Source organism: Sceloporus undulatus, chromosome 1, assembly GCF_019175285.1.
Source record: "Sceloporus undulatus isolate JIND9_A2432 ecotype Alabama chromosome 1, SceUnd_v1.1, whole genome shotgun sequence".
Taxonomy (NCBI): Eukaryota; Metazoa; Chordata; class Lepidosauria; order Squamata; family Phrynosomatidae; genus Sceloporus; species Sceloporus undulatus.
Window position 1 is genome coordinate 208,692,269 of NC_056522.1, and position 16,404 is coordinate 208,708,672.

Below are 16,404 nucleotides of genomic sequence, written 5' to 3' on the forward strand. Positions count from 1 at the left end.
ATTGTGGAAAGTAATAAATAATCATGTTAAGATAAATGGGAAATTGTGATTAAGAAAGTGGAAAGTAAAATGAGTATGAAGAAGTAAAAAAATATAATTAATGATATTTTCCACATCTCCGATAATTATTGTTAACTTGATTGGAATGTATTTCCCTCAATGCTATTTTTGGGAGGAGGGAAAGGGGAGAAAATCATATTATGAAATGAGAATTGTATAATTTGAATTATATACTGTGTAATAAAAATTAATTTGTTAAAAAAAAGCATCACCTATGTTTGAGTCAAAGATCAGACACAGAGTTAGGGACTTTTGATTTTAATCTGCCACCATTTTGGAGAACAGAGTGGAAAAGACTGTGGATACAGTCACTAGTAATCAATAATGTAGACACACTCTACTTGTTAACTTAAATTCAAAAAAGCAATTATTTTTGGCCTTAGTTTAAAATAATTGATTATCTATGCTAATCTTTGCAGGCTAACACTGGCAGAATATCATGAACAAGAAGAAATTTTCAAACTGAGATTAGGACATCTCAAGAAGGTATGTTTAACATTTAAACATTTTCATAATCATGTAAAAATCTTGCTTCTGTAGTCATAGAACTAAATTGCCTTACAGAACAGAATCTACTGTATAGTGGTGTCTTGTCTTATTTGGCCATCAGCATGTTATTGGCCTACAAAAAGTAGCAGTTTGTTTTTTAAAAAAATAATTTCCAATTCTCCTTCATCATTACAGTTGTTATTGTTGTTTTCCTTATTACTGGAACATTATTTGGAATTAATAATAATAATAACAGCAACAACAACAACAACAACAAGAAGTTTAATTTATATCCTATCTCTCCGAAAGGATCAAGACGGGTTACAACATAAGATGCATACATAACATACATAAAGACATAAATAAATCATTACATAAATCCCTTATCACCTATCCTTAAACTAATCCACATAATTACAAAAAGAAAAACAACAACATTATAAAACAGTTAAAATCCAATTAAAATAGTCACAACTCGGGCAAGACATCTTGGAGCAGATATTGGGCAATCCATATTTGACAGCTTTTTTGAAGTCTTCAAGTTTAGTGATATGTTGGATATCTTCTGGCAGGCCATTCCATAATTTTGGAGCAGCAGATGAGAAGGTACTCCGGGTAACTGCAGCCAGCCTGCTCTTCATTAACTGCAGTAAATTCTTCCCAGAGGACCTGAGTGTGTGGGGTGAATTAACATTAAACAAAGCAGAAAGGATATTAGATGGACCAGGCTTGACAAAGGGCAGGAGCAGATGGACAGGAAAACGCAACTTGATCCTGGATTTTCTGAAAGCAGGTCAAAACCCTGCTGTCTGCATGGCCTGCTCCCAAGGTGGCTAAATACTCATGGGCTGTCCACACCTTGCAGCATCAAGCTGCACTGCACAGTTATTTTTTTGTCACCTCCTCACCATGCACAAACACAATCACACAAGCTCACTGCCTGTGACCTCCAGTTACCTCCTCCTTTCTACCCAGATGCCATTCCATTGGACATCCACTGGTATGACTGGCCACATAGTCACACATGTGATACACAGTCTGCACAGTGCCTTGGTGCGTCCAGTGATACACTGGCAAAACACAATCATGGAGCCTCCCTTCAGAAGGCTTCACCCCGTGTCTCCCTGTTGGACTAGCTGGTTTGTGTATGTTGTAATTACATCTATTGCATTATTGGTAATCGTGTTTTTGCTTTGCCACAGCCCCATACTGCCACTAGGTTGTTTATATTCCGGTTGATGATGCACATTTTCTGCCTTAGTTGGAGTATCCCAGCTTGTTTTTGCTCCGTTTTTTAGCCCCACAGCACGGCTTCATTTTACTTTCCTCCCGGTTTCACCTTGTGCATTGTCTAAACACCCAGCCTTCAAAGTGGTTATAAGCCACTTTATGTGGCCAGTGTGGACAACCCCAAAGGAAATAAATGGTATTAATGCACCTGTATAGCTGGTATTAAAGTACTGAAAGACAATAAAGGCCCAGGTCCAGACAGTTTGATGTTAGCATAATATGGAATCTTTGCTGAAGTGTTGGTCAAGCCATTACAGTGTAAAGTTAATGAAACTGTGCAGAAATTAATTCCTAAAAACATGCTTTAATTTAGTAGTGGTGGATCTTTTAGGTGTCATGCCCATTTGAACAATTAATTAAAACTATGGATCCCATTCCGAGAAAAGAAAGGAACTTAAATACAATATTCAAAGAGGAAAAAATTGAAGTTAAAAACAGTTTTGTCTTGTTTACAGGGACTGTACTATCTCCTGTCTTAATTGCAATACGGTGGGTCCTTGGTATCCACTCTAGTTTGGTTCCAGGACCCCACATGGATACCAAAATCTATAAATGCTCAAATCCCATTAAATACAGTGGTGCAGTAAAATGGTGTCCCTTATATAAAATGGCAAAATAAAGATTTGCTTTCTGGAATGTATATATATATATTTAATATTTTCAAGAAGTAGATACCTCAATTTGTGGATGAAGAATCCATGGATACAGAGGGTCAACTGTACTTAAAAGAAGGAAAATAAATAACTTTGCTAAAAACAAACACATTTTGAGACAAATTTGACTCTGGAATAATGATTATAAAACTTTTGCACACATGTTAACAGTGTGTTTGGACAAAATTTTATTGAAATAGATTTGCTAGGCTTAAACTGTTTTTGTTTTGTTTACTGGAGCGGAAAAATGAGAGTGAATGTTAGAAAAAGCCTTGCATGTGGTGAATGAGACTTCCGGATTAAATGAAAAAATATTAATGATATATTTAGATTCCAAATAAGCTTTGGATATTATCGAATGGCTTTTAATTAAACCTTCTTGATAAGTTTGACCTGTAGCCCCACACTGTAAAGGAGTGAGAACTTATTAAAACTCTGCTCAGGCTATTTATATTTGCAATTAGTATATCTGCTGTTTCCAGTTGTTGCCAGAATTATATGATGTGGATACGTTGACCACGTAGACCATACACACTGCACAGACATAAACTGCCTTATAGCTTTTTGCCTGTTACCTTTGATTTGTAAAGATTACCTGTCGACAAGCAAAACTGGCATTTATTTACCGTAGTTATTAACCCAGATGTATTTAATCTTACAGTAGCTGTCCTACAGTACAAGAACAAATGCTTTACATTACTTAGATTTTTGTCAGAGGAATCATTGCTTGAATTTATTTTTCTCTAAAATGTCTTTGAATTTCTTTTGAAAAATGTTCACAGGTATGATTATACCCCATGTTTGTTTTGCCTTAGCAGTAAGCATTTTTATATGTGCAAGTTAGAATGTATGTTTCTGAACTGTATCTGCTGCAGTCCTCTGATGTACCCCAGTCTGTTGTATTGGCTTCCCTAACCCTCAGGTATAACCTGGGTCCAAAACACACTGCACAAACAATCCAGTGTGAGACCACTTTAACTGCCCTGGCTCAGTGCTAGGGAATCCTATTAATTGTAGTTTATTGTGGCACCAGAGCTCTCTGACAGAGAAGTCCAAATGTCTCAGAAAACTACAATTCCCAGAATTCCCTAGCATTGAGCCAGGGCACTTAAAGCGATCTCAAACTGGATTATTTCTGCAGTATTTTTGGACCCTGGATGATTGGGATCCAGAAAAAATTGATATTTCATCTTCCATAATGCAAAGCCAGTAGTAGAGGCAATCTTTTTCAGGTTGTACTTTCCTAGTTATCTTTTACCATCTCTACAGTTGGATATGGATAAAAATACTTTCTTTTTGAATATAAATTCATTATTTTTATTTGCAGGAAGAAGCTGAAATACAAGCTGAACTTGAACGTCTGGAACGAGTCAGGAATCTTCACATACGAGAGCTCAAAAGAATAAATAATGAAGATAATTCCCAGTAAGGAAGTAGATTTAATCTTTCACATTACTTTGTTCATACTTTACTAGCTTTGGAGTAAATATGACACCAGGCTATGCAAAGCATACTCTTAACTGTGAATTTTCTTTTACTAAAATTATGGAAAAGTACTGTTGGGATTTCAGAATCACTGAAGTAAAATAAATGACAGTTTTAAAAGGTTTTGTGAATTGCTATTAAAAAAAGAAAGATACTTCAGCATCAAGCAGTTATAAGTGTACCTGCAATAAAATGTCACCTAGGCTGCATCTGCACTGCAGAAATAATCCAGTTCATTCCCACTAATTGCCACGACTCAGTGCTGTGGAATTCTGGGAATTGTAATTTGAGAGCTGTGGTGCCATAGCAAACAAATTTCCATAATTCCATAGTATTGAGTCATGGCAGCTAAAATGGTATCAAACTGGATTTTCTGCAGTGTAGATGCAGCCCTACTTAGAAAAATGTTTCTTTTCAAGGTTTTCTCCCCTGCCCCCAGGTTACCATTTACTCAATAGCAGCTGTGCTTGAATTGGGCTCACCAATTTCTCTTTCCTCCACTCTGTTTCCTTTTCTCTTGACCTCTCCCACCTTAACTAATAGGTCAAATCCTATGTGACCCGAAAGCTCACAAATATTAATAATCCTGCTTTCAACTTTTAAAAAAATGTATTTAGTTTTCAAACATAGATTTTTAATTAAAAATTCTGACCATTGTACTTTATCTAGCTAGGAATCTCTCTAAAGAATTCTGCATGGGTGTTTCTACCAGTGGCTAATTTTAATCTAATTATTGCATCTATTTTGCACTCTTCAAACAAAAAAGCTCTCAGATTAGCGCAAATCAAGTCAGTAAATATGACTGTCCCTGCATGCAGTTTTCAAGACTAAAGGTGAAAAGGACTGGAGAGGAAAAGGGGAACAAAACACATCCAGTAATTGATTCTTAAAGTTACAGATAATTTCAGTTGCTCTTTCCCTTTGCCATGGCTTGATGGAACGACTGCTGCCAGTGATGTTTCATCATGTGATACTGTTTTACGTTTAAAGAGTTTGGGCACACCTACCACAGCTACATAATGTAGCATTGAATCTACTGAGGTTTCGGACCTATAGGAATCAGTAGTACTATGAAGAATAATTCTCTTTGAACGCAATCAAATTTGCTTCTGAGCAAAATGGAAAATACTGCATTATATGTGATCTTGATTTTTATGTAGACTTGCATTCTCCTCATTATTATTATTATTATTATTATACCAATAAATTATACTGTAATAATAATGAGGAGGAAGAATGTCTGCATAAAATCAAGGACATATATAATGCAATATTTTCTATTTTAGTGACATCATATATTGTACTTTACCAAGTAAGCAATATAGAACATCAGTGTGTTTCTGTTACTGTTACATTTGGAACCATTTTTTTTTTCATTTTAAAAAGTATTAAATATATCATTAAACTAAATATTTTTTGTGTGAACAATGTTTCTGATTTATTTTTTAAGGTTCAAAGATCACCCTACATTAAATGAGCGGTATTTGTTGCTTCATTTACTTGGTCGAGGTGGTTTTAGTGAAGTATATAAGGTAATGTCCCATGTTTTGTATTTATATATTTTTCTTAAACTATAACCCACTAGCATGCTGCTGAAGAACCTCACTTAACACAGAATAAAGATAAACATTTTTAATAAAAAGATACACACTTTTATTTAGCCTTTCTCTTTTGACAAATGTGCACGTTTGGAAGTTTTCATTCCGTCCACATCGATAAACAATAATTTATCATGTCCTCATAAGAAAGAAAAAATGAATGTGATTTCAACAAACCATACCTGAAATTAACTTCAGTTCATAATTCAAGCATCACATGAACTTATTAGGCAAAATGAAACTTTATAATATTAACACCAAAAAAAATGAAATTACAAAGAATATATAAACAGTTATAAAAAAGAACAGAGTTAATATGGCATTCATTCAACCCCTTTTTAAAAACAGGAACCTAAAGTAGAGCCAGAAGTTCCTGATATTCTAACAATTAAGCTGGACAGAAAATTGCATATTATTTAAAACATTTATATCCCACCTTGTATCACAAGATCTCAGGGTGGCATACAAATAAATCAATTTAAACAACTTAGAGCAGTTTAAAATTTGAAACAGTAATTTAAATATATAAAATGCATATTAAACAATTTCATTTGCCATTGCTGTTATGCCTAAAAAATTGTAAGAAAGGCACCAGCTGGCAGTGTCTAAAAGAAAATTCTACAGTTTGGGTGCCACTGTTGAAAGGAATCTCCTTGTGATAGTCTAATTTCAGGAGATGGCAATAACTAGATTTTGGCCTCCAAATTAGTTTTCAGCGGCAGGCAGGCTCATGTGTGAGAAGGCAGTCCTTCAGATAATTGCAAATGTGTCCATGTCCATAGAGAATATATGTGTCTGTCCATTTTTAAGGCTTTATTGTACATCTCTTTTGTGTCAGATGGCAGAGCTTTTTTATTGTTAGCTACATTTCTGCATTGATGGGATTTTTGAAATAATAGGGCTGCATTAAGACTGGGACAGGTGAGGGGAGAAAGAGAAATGAGGTGGTGCTGAATTTGGGAGATCTCAGACTCTTATTTGAAACTGGACTAACCACTGGGATAGAATCCCGAGTTTGAGATTTGGAAAATAGAAATCTTATAATCTGTTGAAATGAAGTACATGGAAGTAACAACTATGGTAATTAGCATTCTCTTGGAGATGAGTATTCCAAGTAGGTGATAGCCTGTTTAGCTCCCACATCTCACAGAGTGTAGAAATGATGGAGCTTCACTGAGTAACTCCTGGAGCAGATTGTTGAACAACTTAATGGTTGGTGAAATAAATCTAAAATAATTTGTGTGACTGGATTCAATGCAAGGCATGTTCTTATGTTCCTATAGTAAAGTGTGGCTTAGTGTCTTTGTTTGAAGCTTTAACTCAGATTTAAGGGAGGAAAAAAACCCTCATACGTTTTCTACCACTTTCACCCAATGGATCTTGCAGGCTTTTGATCTCTATGAACAAAGATATGCTGCTGTCAAGATACATCAGCTTAACAAAAGCTGGCGGGATGAGAAAAAAGAAAACTATCATAAGTAAGTGTTATTTTTTAAAAAACTACTTAACCACTTTTTAACAAATTAAAATATTATTTGAATGGTCACAATTAATTCTTTACTTAAGGCATGCCTGCAGAGAGTATAGAATACACAAAGAACTGGATCATCCAAGGATAGTAAAGCTGTATGACTACTTCTCCCTAGATACAGATACGTAAGTATGCAAACTGACATCTTTTATGTTTTCAGACTAATTTGTTTAAGTTAATGCGTTACTTGAGGAAGAATTTGGTTTGTACCATATCCAGTTGTCATAGAGTAGCCCACTGAATCGGTTGCTTAATGGTAAGCCAATACTTGATGTAAATTTCCATTAATTGAGTGGCTAGGCATGTGTAATTTAAATTTTGTGATTCAGTCTTGCTGAGTAAGTATTTTTAAATATTGCAAATAATTTTAAAGAATGCATACTGTAATGATTGAAATATTGTATATAAGTTTATGTTCATATTTTTCATTGTATGTTTCAAACATTAGATAGGCTTTTTGGATAACAAACTTTATTTTCTTCCACTTTCCTAGGTTTTGTACAGTATTAGAATATTGTGAAGGCAATGACTTGGATTTCTATCTTAAGCAGCATAAACTAATGACAGAAAAAGAAGCCAGGTCTATTGTAATGCAAATAGTAAATGCACTGCGATATCTCAATGAGATTAAGCCACCTATAATACACTATGATCTTAAACCAGGTAAATCAGAACTGTTGGGCAATATCAGATATTATGTATCATTTCTGTGAAACTTGTTTATCTTTCCATTCTTACTAGTAGTCAAACTGCCTCTCTACTGAATCTGCAACAGTCCAAGTTTTAAATTGTTTGGTTTTTAAATGTAGTATGGATGGGGGGGGGCGCACACAAAGGGGTCTTGTATTCATGGCAGGGAGAATAACCTTCATTAACTTGAATCCTTTGCAGAAATGTTTGTCTATCATATGCAGTATTTTCACTTAAAGCTTTTTTTTTGTCTCACCTTTCTTAGCCCATTCCTTTGATCACCTCTTTATTTTTCACTTTGAAAGTGTCCTTTCTATTTTTTCCCCTCCATCCCATCCTGTCTGCTTCTGAGTTTGAGGTTTTTAGCTGTTTTGACTTACATGTTATATTCTTGATCCCTTTGGTTTTTGTCTTCTATAATTCTTATTTGTTTCCACATTCGACTGTATTTATATTCCTTGGAAGCTAAAGCTTGCTGTATATGTTCTGTCTTGGTAGCTATAAAATCATTAGAAATGGCTTAAGGTAGCACTAAAACTGCAATAGTTATTAAACAGAAAATCATTCCTTAAATTATGGCTCAAACCTTTACTTAAAGTACTATGTATATACCCACATATACCAGTTTTAAAATGATTTTAAGTTCCTTGTACTTAACCACACAGTTGAGTTGTGAAATATCAATTGCATAGTCTGCCCTCACTACACAAAGAACTATTCATCATGAATTTTGCTTTTGAATATGCAAAGAAGTTGTTATTTGTTTTTATTTAGTACACTGTGGTATCAGTGACAATAAACAGAATAAAATACACAATTACATAAATCTAGAAAAATCAGAATACAATGAAAGTACAGTGAGACCTCAGTATCTGCGGTCTGTTCCGGACCCCCTGGGCATATCAAAATCCACGGGACCTCAAGTCCCATTGTCTCCATGGTGGCATGTGTACATGGCCGTGCTACCATTAGGGACAATAGGACCTCAAGTAAGCCTCCGTTGTCCCCAATTGTGGCATGTGCATGCATCCGCGCCACCATTAGGGACAACGAGCAGCTTGCCATCCATGGTCCCACTGTGCAGTAAAAATGTTTCAGGCATTTTTCCCCCCACACAATTGTTGAAATTTTACTCTTATGCATAATGTTATTCATTAAGTGGAAGAACTACCCAAACTCTTTCAAAACTAGATTGGATTGGCTTTATTACATGTTCATGATGACTTCATACATCTGTAAAATGTACAGCAAACATATTGTTCAACATTTGTCATACCTTCAGTGTATTCACTGAAGTGAAAGCTTGGGAATGCTTGATATTAACAAAATGGTAAATATTTTGTCTGATACTCTCCAAGTGGTGATTTAGACATAATTGTTTCTTCTCAAAATGATACATGGATCAATTCTACAAGTAACCTGTAGATACATGACTTTTGATACGCCTATGTTTAGAGTGTTTCAAGTCTGTAAAACTACATCATCCAGATCATGATAATGAAATATTATAATTTAGCACCTTTATGGGACTAGACTTCTGTTTATTATTTTTTAAATGTTCTCTCTCTCTCTCTCTCTCTCTCTCTAGGAAACATCCTTTTGGTAGATGGAACAGCATGTGGAGAAATAAAGATCACAGACTTTGGCCTGTCTAAAATAATGGATGATGATAGTTATGGTGTAGATGGAATGGACCTAACTTCACAAGGAGCTGGGACTTACTGGTAATATTATTGGTTTCCATTTTGTAAAAGTTTTGTTTAGTAACATAATAAGCATTATTTTTATAATCCTGCCATACCTATATAATTGACAGATTAATTCAGTTTTGTATCCTAATGATATTCTTCTATAACATATTGAGATTAATAAAAGTGACAGCTATGAAAATGTTCATAAACATTATTGTAAAGATTTACTGTCTGGCTTCTAGCTTACCACTAATGCAAACTTTGGTGTGTTTTTTTAAAAGATAACTTTGGATATAGCCCTATGTTGGAAGGCAGTATATTGGCTAATATATGTAACTTTTGGATTCAATATGCTTATCGTTGCTTATGTTTTTTGATAATTACCATGTGCTTCATTAATAGATAATCAAAACCAGCATCCTACCAAACAGCTGTTTGAAAATATTGAATGCATTACATGTTTTACTTGAATATTGCATGCTTGCTTAAGCAAATGTCTTCAACAATTCTATCCCTCCTTCCTCCTGTTTTCACAGTGGCTTACATTCAAACTGTCCATATGTTTTGTAACAACCTCACCATTTTTGAATCATAAATATGAGCTTTAGACTCTCAGTCTCAGATGCCCTCCCCCAGTTCCTGATTTGGCCATGTCATTGTCTGTTACATTTGAAAAAGCATAATGTAATTTGTGTTTTTAAGACAAACCGGAAGTGGAAATCACTGATAGCAGTAGGCTTCCAGTTTGAAAAGCAAACATAATTGCTTGTCAATCAGGGTGTAAAGGCTTTATTATACCCAAAGTGAGAAGTTATAAGTGGAAATTGGAGCACACCCAAGAAGGAAGGTGTGAAAGTATTTGGATGCTCAAATTGACCTTTGGTGTGACATATGAACTATAAATCCATAATACTCTGAAGAGTAGTAGGAATTATTTATTTCATTTGTATGCTATCTTTCTCCCAGAATAGGACTGAAAGTAGCCCAAATACAGTCGGTTAAAAAAAACACCTTAACAGTAAAAATGTAAAGCAATTAAAATTCTCTCATTAAACAGTATTCATTTAAAAGACATAAAAACACATTCCAACAAGAAGCTTCCCTGCTTACACATGAAGGAAAGAAGTTGGCAGCATGAGCTTTCATAGAATTCAGTCTACTTCCTCCGATGCATTTGGTGCAGTGGAAAGTCAGTAATAGACCTATATAAGTCATTTGTATGTGAAAACATTGATTCAAATTCAAAATCATTTATGTATGGAAATGAAGTTGCAACTCCATTTCTGACAATGTTCATTGGTGGACAAAGACAACAAGGAAGCTGAAGCCTGCAGGTATGAAGAGTGGATGAGTGCGGGAAACAGATAGGGATATGTGAAGAGCAACTTCATGAGGATGGGAGTTAGTGTTGAAATATGTAGTGTGCCAGGAAACTTTTATCTTTGTTACCCCATGCCGATTGACTCCGTCAGCTACTCCGTGGATATTAACAAATTACTCCTGCCCACAGCTGCTTATCCTTCTGCGCGTTTCTCTTTTCAATCATTCCTTTGCAAGTTCTTTTGTTCAACGGACTGCTCTGTGGTTTGCGATGGAAGCCCAGAGAGATGAAAGTGTTCTGTCATCAGTTCTCGTGTCTGAATTTTGTCCATTTATCCCCTGGTTTGCCGGGACTGGCCTGTTTGCCCAATGAAGGGGTAAAAGGGCATTTCTGACATGTATGGAATACTCACATGGAGGATGAGTGTGTGGAGGCCCCCTAATCATTGTGGGCGATGTCAACGGTATTGTGAAGGACACTTTAACCTTGCTATATGCAGTGACAGAGTTGGACACTACTGGGTGGCACAACGCCTCTGACCAGTGCTCACCGGCTCGTTTTGCTCCCGTGACTCGGCTGTCGTGATTCACACCAGACAGCAACTGAAGTAGATTGAAGTTTACAAAAGCTATGATGCCACTTCTTTCAGTAGTCTCAAAGATGCTACAAGATCTCTTTACATACTGATTTTACGACTGACACGGACTATATCTTTGAATTCTGCCTCACACATTAAAAGCCTGCTTAAACAAAAATGTATTTGCATGCTGGTGTAAAGGAAAGTAGGGAGCAAGCCACCGTAGCCTCTTGTGGAGGGAGTTCCAGAGAGTGGGAGCAGCCATCTTGTGTCCTCACCAAGCAAGCTTGTGATATGGTGGTATATAACTGAGAGAAAGGCTTCCGCTGTAGATCTTAGAACTCTGGCCGGGGTTTGTATAGGAATTATAATCAAGCAATCCTGTGAGTCAACATGACAGTACTGTACATTATAGATTTGAGAGTTCTCCCAATTGGTCTCTTTATATATTTGTGAGTAATTACCGTGTATGTGCAGTAGGACATGAAGTTACAAATGTTATTGGTCTTCCTGTGTCTTGCTCTTGTTGGATTGTGAATTTATTTAGCTCTTAAATACTTCACAAAACTAGGCTGGGTACTGGAAAGGAAAACCTGTTAGTGCTCTGTTTGTAGTAAATTATGTCTTTTTTCCTCTCTTCCCACCTTTGCTTTCTTCTTTTCTTATATCCAGGTACTTGCCACAAGAGTGCTTTGTTGTGGGTTGTAAGAGCCTCCAAAGATATCTATAAGGTGATTGATTGTGGTCTGTTTGGAGTAATTTTTCCGTGTCTGTATGGTCGAAAGGTAATGTCTTTAAATGTGAGTTTTTCACTTTTTGAAGTTTATCTAAAAGGTTACTAGGCAGTGTTTAGGAAATTGGATTCCCCCAAATAGGTGATATTTGGGTGATAACATACAGTGTTTCCAACCACTCGACAACTTTTTATAAATTCTAAAAATTGTGCGACTGTAATTGTTAAAGGAACAAGTGAATGTTGGCTGACTTCCCGCCTTCTTTTCAATAATTACCATCATGAAGTCTGAACCTCTTTTCTTTCTAGCCCATATGTGGTCTTAACCAGTTCCAAAAAGATATACTCCAGAAAATCCAATATTAAAAGGCCACTGCAATTGCAGTTTCCAGTTAAAGCTTGTTGTGCGCAATGAAGCCAAGGTAATGTTCATAAACTCAAGTGATTAGAAGACTATGTATCTAGATTAGGATGGATTTAGTTTTATATTAAGGTTGGAAATTCCATCAAAAGATAACAATGTATGTGGTATTTTGTTTGGAGCACAATATGTAGATGGTTTTGAATAAAAACTTACCAAGTTTCAGATCGTGTGGGGTTACAAACGGCCTCAAGGGGCCGTTTTCCCGCCGCCGCCATTCGCTACAGTCAGGGCAGGCCCCAGGGCCAGACCGCGAGGGCTTCTGCGCAGCAAAAAAGGAGCGCTGAATGGCACTCCTTTTGGACGCGCGAAGTGCGCGCGGCGAGGGGCGGAGCATGCCCTCACCGGTTGTCACTTCCGCTGCCGACAGTCTGGAAGCACATAATCCAAGACGTCGAAAATGGCGGCGCCCATGTGGATGGGCACCGCCATAAGTCCGCGCTCTTGCTCGTCTGGGAGGAAGGGCCGTCAGGAAGTAAGTAAGGACCTTCTAACACCTAATACGGCCTTCCTAACCCTTAGTAAGCGCAGAGCGTCGTACTTCCTGGGGAGGTTTATAACCCGCCTGTGTTTGGGTGCACTTCTAGGTTTGGTTTTTAACTATTACATGGTGTCTTTCTTTATCTCAAAGTGTCTCATCTCCCCTTACTCTGGCCTATTACCATCCTGGTCTATTTTCCACTACGGCCCTCGGTGGGCTCTGCAATGTTGCAGGTCCAGGGATTGCCTTCGGCATCTTTGAGGGCCCCAATTGGCACAAATAATGCTAAAGACGGAAAAAATAAAAATGGAAGTGAGCCAAAAGCTCCACTTCTGATTTTGAAAACCAGTCTTTTTTATATTTAACAGGCCGATGGGTCTGCAATCTATTTAAAAGGTGATCTTCCCTCCCAAAGGCTTCAGGAGGATCAGTTGCATTTTTGTTCCCAAAAGAGGTACAGGGGTTTAGGGATGAGGGGCCACAAAAACTGCCCTTGGGAGTCACTCTTGGCCTACCCTTGCTTGATGTTCTCATCAAGACTCTTGACAATATTTCAGATGAGTGGAGCTGGGGATATTTAGCCTGGAGAAAAGAAGGTTAAGAGGTGATATGATAGCCCTGTTCAAATATTTAAAGGGATGTCATATTGAGGAGGGAGCAAGCTTGTTTTCTGCTGCTCCAGAGACTAGGACTCAGAGCAATGGATGCAAACTGCAGGAAAAAAGATTCCACCTCAACATTAGGAGGAACTTCCTGACAGTAAGGGCTGTTCGACAGTGGAACACACTCCTTCCTCGGAGTGTAGTGGAGTCTCCTTCCTTGGAGGTCTTCAAGCAGAGCCTGGATGGCCATCTGTCGGGGATGCTTTGATTTGGATTTCCTGCATGGCAGGGGGTTGGACTGGATGGCCCTTGTGGTCTCTTCCAACTCTACGATTCTATGATTCTATGATTCTATATCTGCTAAGTGCTGAATTTGGAGTTTTACTAGGTCACCATAGCTGAGGAATGCTAGTAAACGAAAAATCTACATTAGGAACTGTGCCATACTAAAAATGAAGCACATGGGAATCAAAACTGCTGTTTTCCTCCTCATGCCCTTTTTCTTAAAGTAATGAACAGATAGATCTTGCATTGCTTTTAAAAAAGAAAATGTTACACCATAAGATAATTATATTTAAAGATGATGTTACTGGCCAGAGCAAAGCATCTAATTTTGCATTTCTGCTCCGATCCTAAGACCCTAACATGTAGCCCTTATAGCTCTTCCATACATACACTGGAACGTTCTGCCTTGCCATTGTGGTTTCATCTCCTCATGCTGGTTCTGATGTCACTCCACTGGCTTCCTCAACTTTCAGGAAAGGCTTGTCAAAAAAGCTGCTGTAGGGGGAAATGTGAAGTATGTCTGTGCAACACAATCCTGCAACACAATCCCTGGAACCCTACAACCCAATCATCTGGATACTTCCTTCTGCTTCTGATAGTAGACATCCAGGTGCCCATGGGGAATTCAAATGTAGATAGAGCACTACCATTCTGCAGGTTGATCTGTTGTTATTATTATTTACTGTCAAGATGACTTCAGCTTACAGCAGCCATATGAATGTGAGACCTCCAAGATCCCCAGTCATCAACTTCCCCACTCACATTGATTAACATTTCTTACTGAGAGGTATCATACCTCTCAGCTTTGAGATTCTGTTTTTTTATTTCTCCTGTGACTACTAGGTTTTCATAGACCTAGCTTCTGAATTTATATTTTTAAAAAATTGGGTACTGATCACAATGTATTTTGGCATGAAATGGTATTCCATGAACCAGTATTGTATTGTGGCTTATGTAAAGTCCCACAAATGGGGCCATTCTGCAACAGGCCATCATTGCAGGAAGTCTGGAGCTCTATGCCTATCACCACAAACAACCTTTGTTCAGTAGTCAGGCAGTCAATTGCCTCTCAGGGAGCAAATTGCTTGATACTCCTCTTCTAATCACTAACACTTGAGTGATGTCGGCGTGTTTTTTGGATTTGGCAATACGTAATGTTTATGCTATGCATATATTTTATAAGTACTATTGAAGCCGCAAGAAAAGCATGTGCTTTGGTGGTGTTTTTTCCCCCCATAAATCAGAATAATCTTTTGTTCTAGAAAAACATAACTTTTGCACCAAGAAAATTTAGCTAAAATTATCTGCAATTTCCTACAGTAGGTTGTATCCCTCTGCTGACAAGAGGCTATTTAGTCTCAGAGAGGCTTATGTCAGCAAAATGGAAACAAAGCATTTTTCACAGAACCCCTCCCTTCTCCTTTGCAGCTGCCTATGCCCCCATCTGCTTAAGAGGGTTAACAGGGTCCTTTAGAGTAGCATAGTGGCAAGGTTGTGGTGGGTGGGATTCAGCAAAAAACAGTCCTCTTTCCATTCAACTGATGGGATTCTTCACTGGATCAAGGAGTGGTAAAATAGTTAAGTGCAACTGAATATATTTTGGTTTTACATTTTCTTCTGTGTGTTTTGTTTTGTTTTTTACTTATTTTGTAAAAGCTATTAAGCACATATTACAGAAAGGCACTGAACGAATTAAATACAGGATCAAATGTAGTATACACTCTATACCCTTTGCAAATTGGTCTTTCTGCATTGAGCTGATTGCCTCTTTTTGCATCTTATTTGACATGAGAAGCATTCTTAAATAAAATCTGAGTTTTCTGTGTTCTGTACTAGTTGTCATATTCTGTCATATTCTGTTCATATGGCAGTCCTCTTTCTGAGAATGTCTTTGTATATAATATTTTCAAATGCTCTCCTTTTTAAAGATCTATCAACTATTCATAAAATATTATTTCAGCTTAGTTTAGTTTGGCATTACCTGACCTTGAAGTGAGTTTTACTAAATAACACGCTGTCATGTTATCAGTGTAGAACAGACAAGCATCTAGGGATTGTCAGAACACTGAAAATAAAAAGATATTAAATTGTAAAATTAATTAGATTGTTAAGAGGATCAGCAGCAGATTTTGATCTCTCAGCTTTTCTAAAGGTAGGTACTTTGTAAACAAATCAAAAACTTCACTGGGCATTTAAATAAGTGCTTTCTTCTGCAGATATTTTCAAACGTCATTGGCAGTTCATTATGATCTTCCTTTTTTTAGTAATACTTAGAGGGAAAGAAATTAAATATTCTACGTACTTCACATTAGTGCTTGCCCATCTGTACATTAATCAAGAGATTTAGTGTAATGGCAGGTGGTTTAGGACGCAGTAGCTGAGCAGAGCTTGCTGCAGACCATCTGTGGAATTCAACATGAGATCAAATGTAAACCATGGATGTTCAGCTCATGCTTCCATTTATTACAACTTATAGTGTAGGCTGATGGCTGATACC

General features: G+C 37.0%; 1 protein-coding gene across 1 annotated transcript in view; it reads left to right on the forward strand.

Moving 5' to 3' along the window:
- Positions 1-16,404, forward strand: part of TLK1 (tousled like kinase 1) — a 47,510-nt gene that overhangs the window by 29,034 nt on the left and 2,072 nt on the right. Inside the window, 11 exon segments of the mRNA XM_042465393.1 lie at positions 480-546; positions 3,820-3,917; positions 5,428-5,509; positions 6,962-7,053; positions 7,142-7,231; positions 7,600-7,769; positions 9,385-9,520; positions 12,058-12,088; positions 12,090-12,170; positions 12,428-12,499; positions 12,502-12,540. Of these exon segments, the coding sequence (XP_042321327.1) occupies positions 480-546; positions 3,820-3,917; positions 5,428-5,509; positions 6,962-7,053; positions 7,142-7,231; positions 7,600-7,769; positions 9,385-9,520; positions 12,058-12,088; positions 12,090-12,170; positions 12,428-12,499; positions 12,502-12,540 (958 nt within the window).